This window comes from Aythya marila (genome assembly GCF_965140915.1).
Source record: "Aythya marila genome assembly, chromosome: 1".
In the NCBI taxonomy this organism is placed as follows: Eukaryota; Metazoa; Chordata; class Aves; order Anseriformes; family Anatidae; genus Aythya; species Aythya marila.
Genome location: NC_139042.1, coordinates 180,923,194 through 180,936,567, shown reverse-complemented (window position 1 = coordinate 180,936,567; position 13,374 = coordinate 180,923,194). Strand labels below are relative to the sequence as shown.

Genomic DNA, 13,374 nt, shown 5'->3' with positions numbered 1-13,374 from the left:
TCAGAGCCAGGCCAAGCACGGGCATCTGGAGGCAGGGCTGAGGTGAGACTGGACCCCTGGCAGGGCACACAAGGGACCTGCATGTGGTGGTGGCGTACATGGGGCCTGCTGCAGGACACAGGTGGCGAAGCTCTGAGGGAGGCTTAGAGGTGCGTCAGGTGTAGCATGAGCTGCTGGAGATGGGAGATGTCTGCAGGGAAACAGAAATGCCAGTTTGAACAGAGGGGGTGGAGTGTGTCTTGTGGACAATGAGACTCACCTTGGATGTCTGCAGATTTCCTGAGCAGGGTGACAGTATCAAGTGGACCTCCACACCATGTGGCCTGAGACACCCGCAAGTAGGCACCACTGTGAGGGTGTCCTCATCACCCAGCTGAGCTCTGCCCACGGGGTCTGGAGCAGAAAAAGAGCAGAGATGTCATATGTGGGTGAGATTGCTATGGGAGAGAGAAAAGAGCAGGAGATTCAGAGGCAGAGCCACATGGAGAGCTGAAAAAGGGAAGAGGGGCAGATTGCACAGAGCAGGAATCAGAGGAGAAGGAAAAGCTGCAACCCCAGACATGAAACTAAAGTAAGTTTGCAAGAAGAGGGCTGTAGCTGCCACGGAGCCTAACTGGTCACTTGGAAGGGAGCTGATGGGTTGAGCCAGCTGACAGTGCAGCACAGGCTTTGCTGAGAACAACTCCATTTGTGAATCCCTGGCGTACACTGCAGGGCTTGCTGGAATAAGGGAGGAAAGCTCACACTGGGCATACAAAAATCTGGAACTGATATATTGTGTTTGAATAAGATTACATTAATTAATCGTCCTCTTAGGAAAACTGACAGGTCCTGACAGATGGGATCTACCCAAGGGCATCAATCTTCCCCCTGTGACGGTAGCCCTGCGTGGGCCGCACGGCTCCACCTTGGCACATGGCCAGCAGCTCCAGCCCTCATGACAGAGCATGGCCCTCACGACAGAGCACAGCCCTCACGACGGAGTACAGCCCTCATGAGAGAGCACAGCCCTCACGACAGAGCTCACGTCTCAATACAGCAGCCTCATGGCATTTGCGAAGGCGACGGGAGCCAGGGAATCCAAGTGAAACCACTTGATAAATTCTGCATGACCTCTTCCTTAATTTGCAATAGGGATGTTGTGTTTCCCTGGGAAGGCAAGAGTAGGACAATAATGTGTCTTTCCTCAGATATTCTTAGTAGTTCTGCAGTCTTAACGTTTTAAAAAATAGAGTGTAGATATATTTTCATGAGCATGTTTGTGGTCATATTTTGTATTCCGGTTTCCCAGTAAGATACTTTTTATTAGAGAGAGCTGATATAAATTAACATAGACTGGGTAGATTTGCTAAATAACAAAGCTGGGGAGTGATAAGGTTTTCCAAATAAAAGTGAAATAGGGATAAATTGTCATTCCTTTCTTATTTTTCTTTTATTACTGAAAATGAAAATGGATTCTGAGGACTGGCTGTTTTCAGGGCATTATGTTCTGATTTCTGTGCAGGATATGATCATGCCTGAATTCAGCATCCTGCACAAGCCTGTGCAGACACCCCAGCACTGTGCACACAGGAACATGACAGATGCCTCACAACAAGATGGGCTTCTCGTCTTTACGCAACAGTTTCTGCCTTTTCTTAGGAAAATAATTTTTCATTGTCAGCTTTTGGAAATAAAGCAGATGTCTCAACAACTTCCCCAGATTTTTCAAAACTGAGGTGATAAATATCCCAATGACATTTAGATATTTTAAAAGAAAATGCATTTCAGGACCCAGTACCAAGAAAACTATGACACTGCCACCTCGTGGATTTCGAGATAATATCTACATCATATTTGTGTATTGGCATAAACATGCGTGGCACGTCTTGGTCAAATAAGAGCTCTTTTCTTTCCCACAGAATTTTGAAATATAGCATCCAAATTTTTGTAAATATTTAGGTACCTAATGATATAGATGGGCATCCTACTATGATATATGTAAGCACCTTTGTAAGTTAAGTTGCTAATACTTTCTTTCTGTTTAAGAGGCATATTCTCACATAAGCAGTGCTTTAAAAGCAATATGGGTCTAAATATGCCTGACACAGTTCCACTATACCAGCACTGAAAGTTAATGCTATACTGAGATGTAGTGACTCCTACAAGTTGTGCTTGGGATTAAATTCTTCTGAAGTTGTCCATGTATAATTGCTTATTGTAATTTAAACTGAATTTCACAGGTCACCCCTAAAAATGTCTGGGGTATACACACTTGGGGAATCTTTTCACTTCTGATGTATTAGTATATAAATAACATGGTCTAAGAAGTGCTCGATCATACTGGAGCAAATGAATCATCAAAAAGGGGGAAAAAAAAGCAAAAACCAACAGAATCTCTTTTATTCTGAAGGGTCTGAATTGTTCTTTCAACACATCATAGGTGACTGCCTACTAAATTATGACACAAGGAAAAAAATAAATAAAACCTTCAAAATATATTATAGGAGCTTCAGTGCTGTCCTTGGGTTTTGAGTTTGGTGAGAGCTGCACCAGTATGACAAAATCCTGTACCTGTGTGTGCCATTATATGATGCAGAGTTTCTCACAAAACATTGCTGCAGAGTAATGTGCAGCACAAACCCATTCTGAGACCAAACTATTGGCAGCTGTAACAAGCCAGTGATATCAATATTTGTATTGAGACAGCTTGTCTCTTTAGGGGAATGAAAAAATAGCCCTTCTGCATGTTTGAAAATCAGATATGGAAACATCTGTGAAAAAAAAAAAAAGAACTGTTGTGCTGCACAAAGACAAAGCAGAAGCAAGGGGAAGGGCTGTAAACCCCTCAAATAAACAATGCCTGAAGACTGGTTTAGTACTAAAATGGGAAAACAGACACCATCACTGGCATAAACTCCATTATGGTTCATATTTAAGACTAGACAGTGATTCATACTGTTTCACTAGACTCAGCATGCTGCAAACGGCACTTGAAATAATTAACACTTAGAATTAAACTACTTAGATTTCACATCATCAAACATTTAACTTTCTGTAATTCCCTCTGCAGCTGTGATTTATTTGCATTTATTATTTTCTCTATTTACCAGTTCTCTGTTGCTTTTTAAGTTGCTCGTACTTCCTTCTTCTGTAAGTCTGAACACTGGCCTATTGTTTTGTTTTTAGCTCTTGCATCTTACTCATACTCACACTTCTGCTGGCTAGTTTCAAAAATGCATTGCATCAAATATGGTCCTCAAATTGCTGAAAGGAGTTTTCTGTTTATTTATTTTAATCATTGCTGTAGCCTTACTTGGTATTCATAACGTGCTTACTCATTACTGTAGTTTGATTGTTTAATATTGGCAAGAATATCACTAAATATATTTTTTCCTATTTCTCTCACAAAAAAAATATTCATTTTGTTTTGATTAGGTTTAAGAAAAAACACAGATGAAGAGGAAGTCTCATTGTATCCGAACGTTTGTATCAAGAAATATAGATCAGAGTCCTCAATGTGACAAAGTTAGTGAATTTGTAGAGACAAAGGCCCAACAGATAACTCAAGAAAAAATGGACCTGTGAAATATTAGAAAAATCACTAGCTTTGATGAAAATGCACTTCCAAGTAAGGTTACACTGGAAAATTTCAGAAAGTATTTATGAACAGAGCAATGAAAGAGAGATCCAAGGTGAGATACCAACTGCCTAAATATATAAAAAGCTCCATACTGGATCAGGACAAAACCTCTCAAAACTTATCAAACTTCTAAGTCACCCAGAGTGCACGTTTGGGGAAGAAGAAGAAAGACAAGGCAAACAAGCAGGGATGTTTTCCCTACTTTTCCTGCCCAAACTTCCTGAGCCAGCTGTTGATTCCTCAGGCTTTCATTCTTGATGGACATTCCTTCCATGAACCTTTCTTATCACTTTCTGTATTTTTCACAGTGTCCACTGCCAATGAATTCCACTGTTTAACTAGAATCTGTGTGGAAAAAAAAAAAAAAAAAAAAAAAAAGCCCATGTACTCCTGTTTTATTCCCTCTGCCTCTTGATTTCATTTTTTTTTTTCTGATTCCTGCATTTTGAAAAATAATGAACATTTTTCTCTCTCTCTCTCTTTTTTTTTTCTTTCTTTTTTTTTTTTTTTTCCTCTGTGATGCTTACACTTGTTTGTACCTCTTGTATTTTGCCCTCATTGTCCTTTTTCTAGTCTGGCAAATCCTAGTCAATTTAGTCTCTTTTTTTGAGCATCATCTTTGTCACTGTATTCAAAACCTTCTCTAGTGCTGCTCTGTTTTAATGAGAGTCCCAGAAGTCTCTGAAAGGAAACATATTGAGAACCAATAAGTTTTCCTTAATAATAGTGTTTCAGATATTGAGGATATGTATGCTTCTTTTACAGGTTATTTTCATTTCAACATTAGCTCCAGAGTTTGTCACTCAGGTCTCAGAGCGCAAATTAATGCAAGCTGGGTGTGAACTGCACACTCACATGTGCATAACTGTTTCTTCATTGTTTTTACAACTTGTGCATGGATCTGGCTGCATAATTCCAAGCCCTGTGCTTTCTCAGTCAATTTGGGGAGAATCTGTTTATCCCTCAAGGGAAATTATGGGAAAGTACTGGCAGACTATCAGCTTTCTCCTGAGTTAGTCAGCATCCTTGCTGCTAAGTACTAGTTAAAGGAAAATATGGGTCTAACTGTAGTCTGCAGTGGAATAATTTATTTGCTCTCAAGGTAAGACTAAAGTAAGGTAAACTATTTTTGTTTGTTTGTGTGTGTAGGTGGAAGGTAGGGCTAAAATCTGAATGAGAGCTTTGCTTTATTCTTCTGTGTCTTTAGAGGGCATTTTGGTGAAGATTTTTACTAACTTTTGGAAAATGTTGCTATTATTACCCTTGCTGTGCTTGGTATTTGTCAAAATAGTAACAGCAGGAAGACTGCCCAGAGAACACTTGGATTAGAGCGTGGAGTAAAGACAGAATGTGCTGGTCAACATCTCTGTATGAAGCAGGGGGCTCAGAAGAAACCAAGTGCTTGGGTCCACCTTCTGTTGACACCCACCAGAGCTGTTAAGCTGCCAGAGGCCCCCCATTCAGTTGATGAGCTGTTTTTCATAGAGCTCATCACCTCAGAATGCAAAACATAAAGCTCAAGCTTCTGTAATTGCTGAAAATGAGATTCTCTTCACCTAATCTTAAAGAGTGCAAAAGCCTGGTATGTAATGTAAACTAGTGACATCCTATCTGTAGTCAATGAAGGAAGGTGTATGCATCTTGAGAGCAACCTCTGCCTAATTTAGTCTTTCCTTATGCTCTCAGCAGCCTGGACAGCAGCTGTAGAGTTGACTTTTTAGAAAGTTAGAATTGATGCCAGTTGAATCCCATCCTGAATGCCATTGTGGAATAATATTCAGATGGAAAACAAACTCACTTATAAAGGCTACTTCAACAAATGAGAAGCCTAAGGGGAAACCTGAGTCAACCTTGCCAGTCACATTATTCTCCTTGAGGCAACTGGAGTCAGCTCTTAAGTGCACTCTTCAGTCGAAGTGCACAATCGAGGAGGGGAAGGATGGTCATAACTCAGGCTTAAAAAAAGGTCCAAGCCAGAAAGATGAAAATTAAAAAGATAAATCAGCCATGATTCTCAGAGAGCAGACACCAAACACAGTACATGGCTCTACAGTCCTGCAGCTTCACTTTTCCTTTGGCATTTTGCAAAACCAGGATATATTTCCCTGAGACTCAGTGCATGGATGTCTGTACATGTGCATTGGCATGGCTAGTTCAGAGGCAGGATGAAGTGAGGTGCTGCAAGCAGCATCCCCCAAAAGCTCTATCTCTTTGCCTTCATTACCTGCCCCTGGGTCACACCTCACCTGTCCCCCAGCAGGGTTCAGGGGCTCCTTGATGACTTTGTCGTGGGACATCAGCTCTCAGCTCAAGGCAGACTGCCAGCACTGCAAGACAGAAACAAGCCGGTGTGTGCAACGCTTCACATGAGCTGAAGGAACTACCATGGACTATATAAAAGTCTGTTTGGAGGCAGGATGACACCATAAATTCCAGAAAGAACCTTATGGGGCAAAAATACAAAAACAAACAAACAAAAACCCTAACAAAATAAATGCAAGACTGCAGATAAAAATGAAAGCCAAAACAAACTGAAATAACTGTTAGAACTAAAAAAAGCTTTTTTTTTTTTTTTTTTTCCCAGAGTTCAATTATTTATTTATTTATTTATTTATTTATTTATTTATTTATTAATGTTGGAGAACTGGGCTTTAAACAATATTTTGGAGAAATCTGAGACTTGGAAATCATTTTGGAAGTAAATTAGAAAAAAGATTTCAGCATCTTGCTTGTTTATCACAAGCAAGACATCTCAGTTTAAGGAGAAGCTCTTATTTTTCTGAGTTTCTTTGAAACAGCACCAAGAAACCTCCACATATATATTCCATAACAAGGCTCACAGAGGATGTCATAAGACATAGCCTGGGACTAGACGGAGTGTCATCAGCCTGTTTACATGCCAGCGTTTCTTTACTTGAAATTATCTTTATGTTTAGTTCTCCAAATACTTATATATGTTTGTTATTCTGATGGAAGGAATGGATCTCACTGCATGGTTCCTTATGCACTCTGGTGTTGTTTGAATGTGAAGACCAGAGAAGCTGTTATGTAGGCACATAATCTAATCCTGCAGTTATTATTTAATGGCTTTTTGTATCGCTGAAGTTCTGATTACATTTCAGCTGTTAGGATGCAATTAAGTTCATGGATAAGATTTTGTCCGCTACTGGTTATCCCGTCTTGCTTTTCACAGAAAAAATGTTCTTGTTACTCTGAGAAATGCAGTTTTAGGCAGTGATAGCATAAAAAGTTTTGAGATTTGAGTTATTTATAGCCTTGAAACAGGGAGGGGCTGTTGAAGATTGTACTCCCTGAAGCAATGTCACTGTAAGTATGAATTTTTCTTTCTGAAGAACGTAATTACACTCTCCCTAATTTGCACCACTGACCTGCGGTGCTCAGGCAGAGGAACCACACCTCAGTGCAAAGAGCTGTCCCACCTGGAAGTGCTCAAAGTAGATACGAGAAGGTACAAGGTGTGACTGTTTCTCTGGTCTGAACACATCCACTAAAAACTGAGCTAAGGCTCTTGAAATAATTTCAGGAGGCAGCAGCTGGTGGTTGGTTGTACTCAGGACTAAACCTCTTCATGCTTTACAAAACACAGATTAATGATCAGTGTCCTCAGCAACAGGGGACTGCCCTTGTGATGAGCCTCATCATGAATGGGCAAGAACCTTAGGGATTTTGACCTGTTTTAGCCCTTTTCACTTAGCTCTGTTGTCAGTATTCAACATAATTAAATTAAACATTCTCAATGAAGACAGTGGGGATGTACCCTGTGCTTACAGCATCCCCAAGACATTCAGAAATCATGTATTCTCCTTCTTCAGGATTTTTTTTTTAATCTAATCACACGATATACATGGAGTTTTAGGAGGTCAGTACAATTTGATTTTGTACTGTGACAGTAAAAATATCCATTTGTGAGAAGTGGATTGCAGGTAGTCCAGAGTCTCCTGGTGCAGGAGATGGTAGAGGTCTCTCAATCAGGTCCCATCTGCATGACCACCTTCCAGACTGTCCCATCTCCCAGCAAGAAGCTCCCAGGCTTCTTGCCATCCCCTCTGAACCTTTTCAAAGGACCCAAGACTGAGTTATAAGCTACGTGCACTCACTACTTCCCTGACTTCTCATGAGCATCCAGAACACGCTGGGTGGAAGTGTTGGGGCCATTGCACCCACTCTTCAGAACTGGCCAGCTTGCCTGGTAAGCGGTGTTACACATCACCAGGGCATCTCCATGGCTGGGGAAGGATGGAGTAGGCTGACTAACTTCTCTGAGATGGTTTGACTTCCCTACCATAGCCCCTACCCACAAAGCACATGAATAGAAATACTATTTATTTCTCATAGAATGTGCCTTATATCCAAGATATATTAGCTTGCTTTCAAACAGAAATGAAAACATAAACTGCACTGCTAAAGTCTTACTGTTTGTGTGATAAAACACCCCTAAAGTGCTGAAATGACATGAAATGGAAGAGTGCAGTTCAGTGGTGTGTAGGAAAAGTATAATTAGAGTTTACATTCTGAAGTTGGGAATTGGCTCAGAGATGGATAAAACATTACCATGACGTATTCCTGTTGATTTCAGTCAAGACAATTTTTTTCTGCCTACCCACAGTCCGTTTGAAAATGTACCTTTATTTTTCTCCTTCTACCGGTTTTATTCAAATGTAAATCTATTGACTTTAGCAGAGTTCTGATATTTATCTCATTTCCTCAGTGTATTTTCTAGTCTTATGCATGACTTTTCCCTCCTGAAAAAAAAAAATAACAAGCAAGAAAAACCCACCAAGGTCTGTGATATGCAAACTGAAGCTCAGCACCTTCAAATTGCTGGGGCTGAGGATGCATTACTACGTGCCAACCTTGTTTTATGCCCTTTCCTAGGCCTCTGCTGTAGCCTGTTATCAGACGAAGTATTGGGCTGGGTGGACCCAACAGTCTACACAACACAGTATTCATTATATTCTTCTGGTTGCTGCTCTACAGTCAAATTTTTAGGGGTACAAATCTACTGAACTAATTTTAGAGCTTACAAATAATAACATTACTTAAAAAAAATAGTAATTAATATATATATTTTTTAAGATCAATGACCAAATAGAAAAATACACCTTCGAACCAACCCCCTTCTTGCTCATTCTGCAATGATATATTGCTAAACACAAAAAAGAGAAATGGTCAGTCGTAGACAGGTGACAAGAGAATTCTTGCTGGATTTACCAGAGCAATACTCCTTTGAAGAACCAGAAATCATGGAGGCATCCTAAGGAAGAATTTTTGTTTCCAGATAGAGAATGGTTAAGGTTACTGTGAAAACAAAGAAGAAAACCTGTATTCATATTGCTGCTACGAGAGTCTCGGATTAACACTCGGGGCTTTAATTTGAGCAGTGTCAAATACCACAGTGCTTAGAAGCAGAAGTACAAATATTTGTACTTAGAATTAATGCCTTTATTCTTTTACCAGAGCTTGTACACTTTTAAATATGGAATCAGAAGTGAGATAAACCTGGCAGCCTAGGATGCTAAAAAATAGGAAGGCACCACTTCAGGGTACTGCCTGGTGGCCTGGGAGCCTGGAAACCTTGTGAAGTTGGGATCTGGCTCCATATGGCTCGCAGATTTACTTCACTTAACAGAAAAGGACTGTTGCCATCCCAAATAGTGGCAGATGCTTTTTAAATCAGAAAATTAATAGGGTATCTCCATCAACTAATGGGGCATCCCAATGTCTTTATCACAGCATGGTTTCAGTGGTATTTTCAGTTGTCAAGTCAGCTCTCGATGGGCAAGGATCATTATATTCTGGTGCTAGGTATGGAGTAATGCTACTAGATTTAAATGAGAGATGCGTGCTCTTTGAGTCCAGTGCTGTCAAAATGTAGGTGTTCTGGTATACTCATCTGCAGAGATGTGGAAAGGCACGAGTTTTTTTAGCTGCATCTCCATCATTAAATGCTTTTAAGGACATTAATTTAGGAGTCAGAAAACTCAGATCCTATCGTGAAGACAGTAATTGTAGGCAAAAAGCTTTCCCACACAGCAGAAATGAGATTAAGCGTCCAGTTGCTTGGTCTGCATGCACGCCTATTTCACACGGTGCAAAATGTCCTTGCAATTGTACCCATTCAGTTGTGGCCACCAAATGATGAGGAATAGCTGTCTGGCAGCCTGGTTGGCCTTTAGCTATTTTTCTAAGCCTACAAGGCAAATTTGGCCAGCACAGTGGAAGAGCAGCTACACCCAAGTAAACAGTCTGATTCAGAGTTTCTTTCCCTTGGCTAAACGAAATGTGCACAGGAGAGAGTCAACAACCCCCAGTTTGGAGAGCACAGGACTCATAAGCAGCAGCCTAGTGCAGAAATACAGGGCCCTGGTGGGGAAGGATTTTTATTCTTCCAAGCTATAATAGCCTTTCTCAAAGCATGACATTTGTTCACCCTTTCAGAGTTGGCAGTGCCGGAGCTCCTGGTTTCCAGAGATGTTCCAAGCTCTCCCTACGCCCCGATGGCTGTGTCCTCTCCCAGGCCCAACAGATTATCCAGGGAGCACAGCACATCAGGGTCTCCCGGGGAACTCTGGGTGATACCCAGCAAGCTGCCCCTTGTTGCCACCAGCCGGGGGCTGAGGCTGCTGCTGCACTTCTGCAGAACAATGGGCAGAGCTGTATTTCACTGTCAGAGCGGTGACAAATGTTGGCCTGCCGAGACTCCTCGACGTATGCAACTTGGCTGGCAATCAATGGCAAAGGTCACGAGTTGTCGTCTTGCATCTCCGAGCTCAGTGAGACGGTTTCGTGCCGGTTTCGTGCCGTGTTAGTCGCTGTGTATTAAGTTTCAGCAAAGAGAGGGCAGTGGAGGAGGAAAGAGATTCTTATCTGAAGTTAGGTGATGTTAAATGTTCTGAATAATTAGATAAGATTGTGTGTGTCAAACTCCGTAAAAAACAGGCTGTGTTTTCTGATAAGAAGTCTCTGGTTCCCTCTGCCTCCCTGCCCTCCAGGACATGCATGTATGCATGCACACACCCGCACATTTCAAGTACTTTCAGGGCTCATTAAGCAAGCTGGGCTGATAGCTGTAGAAAATGTCATTCTTTCTCAACGGAGCAATGAATCTGTGTTCTGCACATTTTTGGAACTCTCAAAAAGTAGCCAAAGTAGGTGAAAATTCACTTTCCAAGGCTGATCCTTTTATTTTCAGTGTGCTTTTAGAGTCTGACCGAGCACACACTGCCTGGGAAGAAGCCCAGAGGTTACACCACAGTGACTACTGCAGCAGCTCAGTTTGCTTTCAAAGCTCCTATTCAATTTCCAAAGAGGTGTGCAGGCCTTACCAGGAATAGGCGTGTGAGGATGCACACAATGTGCTTCTGGCTCCATCTGAAAGGGGCCTGGACCAAATCTGAGCCATGCTGGAAAGATGATGCAAGGACATGATTGCTCAGGGGTCTCCCCATGGACTCCAGCTCCTTCCGAAGCTGGAGCAGAAGCCAAGGGGAGGACTGGCCTTACCCCTTCCACCCCAAGCCAAGTCCACCCTCACTTAAGCTTCTCCTAACAGAAAGAAAATATCTTCCTAAACAAAGTGACATTTTTAAAATTTATTTTCCATATCCTTTCACTTCCCTGGCTGCTGTCACATCACTGTTATTAATTTGGGATGTATGGTAGTTTATCAGGCAGAATGGCTGTAAGGTCTATGCAGCAAACATATGACAGAGGTGGAAACACCAGGGAAATCACAGGAAGATCATTAAGTTGAAGAATGTTTAAAGACAGTGCCACCACTTGTGAGCTCTGTCAGCCTTGGAGGACCGCAGCTTGTTTTTTTAAAATTCATTACAGCCCAGTAAATCTGGTGCCAGTAGAAGCTAGCAAGTATATCTAGGGGAGGGCTTGCGATTGCTCTTTCTGGACAGACACCTTCTATAGCTGAACAGAAGGATTGTCTTCTGCTCCCCACTATCTGCAGAGGGTCAATGAAGAGCATCAGTTCCCATCTGCAGGTGGCAGAGGAGCTGCAGTGTGGAGTGCAAACCTGAGCATCCTTCGTACATGCTGTGGGCAGCAGGTTCAAGCAGGGAGGCTGTATACCCCTTGCCAGCACATGTGTTTGCTGACAGTTCCCAGCTCTGACGGGGTGATCGCATCTCTCTTGTGGTCTCATGGCAGTTTTCTCCTCACCCATCCACTCTGCAGTTTTTTCTCCTTGCTTGGGGCCCTGATGACTACAGAGCAAGGTGGGACGTGGGGCTGTGGGGATCCCAGGGGCTGAAGGTGTGCTTCTTGTGGTTGGTGCTGCCCCACTCAGACCTCCCCATGTCCCTGCAGGGGTGCTCCTGTGGCTGGTCCAGGGCTGGCTGTGGTATGTGATGAGAGGGCCATACTCAACCAAAAACTGTTGAAGAAGGGAAAAAATGAGAGCAGCTACCCAGTTTCCCTTCCATGTCTGCTTTTCCAGTGCAAATACCTTCTGAGTGCAAATACATCTGTACTAGGCACGACAGCATTAGTCACTCGTTGCCCTCCTTCAAGCTCATACTTGTCTGTGAGTCACAGAGCTATGGGCTGGAAAGCCACATTCGCCGGGCAAGCCCCGCGCTCAGGAGGGAGCTGGTGCACAAGGCCAAGGGCAGGGCACGGCTCCGCGGGGTGCTGGAGAAAACCTGCGAGGTCCTGGGTGTGCTGAGGCTGGCAACTCTTCTGTGAGCATGCTGCTGAGAGATGCTGAGCCCAAATAGCAGCGGCTCCTGCTCCTGGTATTTACACTTGGTACTGAGGCACCCTTGAGGAAATAAATATCGTTTTGAAGGCATCTATACACGCATGACCAGAGGTGCAGCAGGGGCAAGGAAGGGGGTGCCTGCTCCCACTTCCAGCAAAGCTAGTGCCTGCAGCCTTGCCTGAGGCCAGCTTAAAATAAAGAGGAAGATAATACTCTTGAAACCAGGGCCGTAATTACTATTTATTTCAACAGCAATTTGCCTTATTATGGTGCGCGGCATTTGTTACCTGGGCAACAGCTTTCTGTAGAGGCCTGGCTCAAATTAAAGTAAATCGGGCAGGATCTGAAGTCGATATCACTATTGTATTTTAAAACCAAAAGACGAGGGAGTCAGCAATTTCACCTAAGTGTTGTATTTATTATGGTTGTCATAGGTAGATGCAAGGAGCCGTGACAGCCTGTGTCCGACCAATACTCCTCTGTGCTGTGCCTGGCTGATCTGCTCCATGCGCCTTTGCAAATAAAGTGAATTTTCCAGAACCCTGCTCTTCCCTGAGGAGGTAAGGGCGTGCACGGCTGAGTGACATGCAGGACACTGCTTCAGAGGCATGCAGGAGGATTGCTACCTAAGTGCCTAACCTGCTCTTTCAGCTACACACCCTTGCCCAGCCTGGCTTCCAGTGAAAGGTGCCTGAATGTAACAGATCATCTTAGGTCTAAGGCAGAATGAATATAAAAAGATAGAGCTAAGCACTATAAACTATGTATTATATTATATACTACATACTAGAATACTATTAGTATGCTATATATACTAATATACATTTTTTTCTTCACCTTTTTTTCATTTCCTTTTTTTTCCCCTTTGTTTCTTTAAGTACAGAACTTCTGTACAAACATCTGTCTTGAAAGCTTGAAAAAGCCTAGAAAAAGTAATAGGAAGTTTAGTGAATGGCAATGTAGTAAGGCTCACATTTCCCCCTGTTAGACAGCTCTGCAACTGTAATCCTTTAAT

General features: G+C 42.5%; 1 protein-coding gene across 3 annotated transcripts in view; it reads right to left on the bottom strand.

Moving 5' to 3' along the window:
• The window catches only part of MET (MET proto-oncogene, receptor tyrosine kinase), a 139,837-nt gene that overhangs the window by 103,569 nt on the left and 22,894 nt on the right, over positions 1–13,374 (bottom strand). For 2 of the 3 annotated variants that reach the window (XM_082775819.1, XM_082775818.1), the window contains exons 1-2: positions 5,869–6,054; positions 260–393 (exon numbers count right to left, since the gene is read on the bottom strand). In XM_082775819.1, the coding sequence (XP_082631945.1) occupies positions 260–393; positions 5,869–6,049 (315 nt within the window). In that variant the 5' untranslated portion in view covers positions 6,050–6,054. Of the gene's footprint in view, positions 1–259; positions 394–5,868; positions 6,055–13,374 lie in introns of those variants that run through there. The other variant, XM_082775820.1, reaches the window with a different exon arrangement.